General features: G+C 60.0%; 1 protein-coding gene across 1 annotated transcript in view; it reads left to right on the top strand.

Moving 5' to 3' along the window:
- LOC103611412 (RNA polymerase II subunit A) overlaps positions 1-375 on the top strand; it is a gene marked incomplete at its 5' end in the record, with an annotated part of 39,592 nt that overhangs the window by 17,197 nt on the left and 22,020 nt on the right. The window contains one exon of the mRNA XM_017727188.1: positions 106-211. Coding sequence (XP_017582677.1) covers positions 106-211 — 106 coding nt within the window. The remainder of the gene's footprint in view (positions 1-105; positions 212-375) is intronic.

Here is a 375-nt window from a genome sequence, read left to right on the forward strand (position 1 = left end):
TTTTGACCACTGCCCCCCCATTTTTGACCACTTACCCCAAATTTTGACCACTGACCCCCCAAATCTGACCGCTGTCCCCCACTCCCGGGCTCCTGCCCCCTCCAGGTGGTGCTCCCCTGTAACCTGCTCCGCATGATCTGGAACGCCCAGAAGATTTTCCACATCAACTCCCGGCTGCCCTCGGACCTGCACCCCGTCAAGGTGGTCGAGGGTGAGTGGGGGGGACCCCAAAATCCGACTGCGGGGTGGTCCCTGAACCCCGATGGAGGAATTTGGGCCCGATTTGGAAATTTTTGGAGATGTTTTGGGGTGGGGAAGGGGACTTGGACCCCTCACGGTCCTCAAAAAAAGGGGCTGACGCTGCTTGGGGGGGGC

This window comes from Corvus brachyrhynchos, unplaced genomic scaffold, assembly GCF_000691975.1.
Source record: "Corvus brachyrhynchos isolate BGI_N302 unplaced genomic scaffold, ASM69197v1 scaffold1290, whole genome shotgun sequence".
Taxonomy (NCBI): domain Eukaryota; kingdom Metazoa; phylum Chordata; class Aves; order Passeriformes; family Corvidae; genus Corvus; species Corvus brachyrhynchos.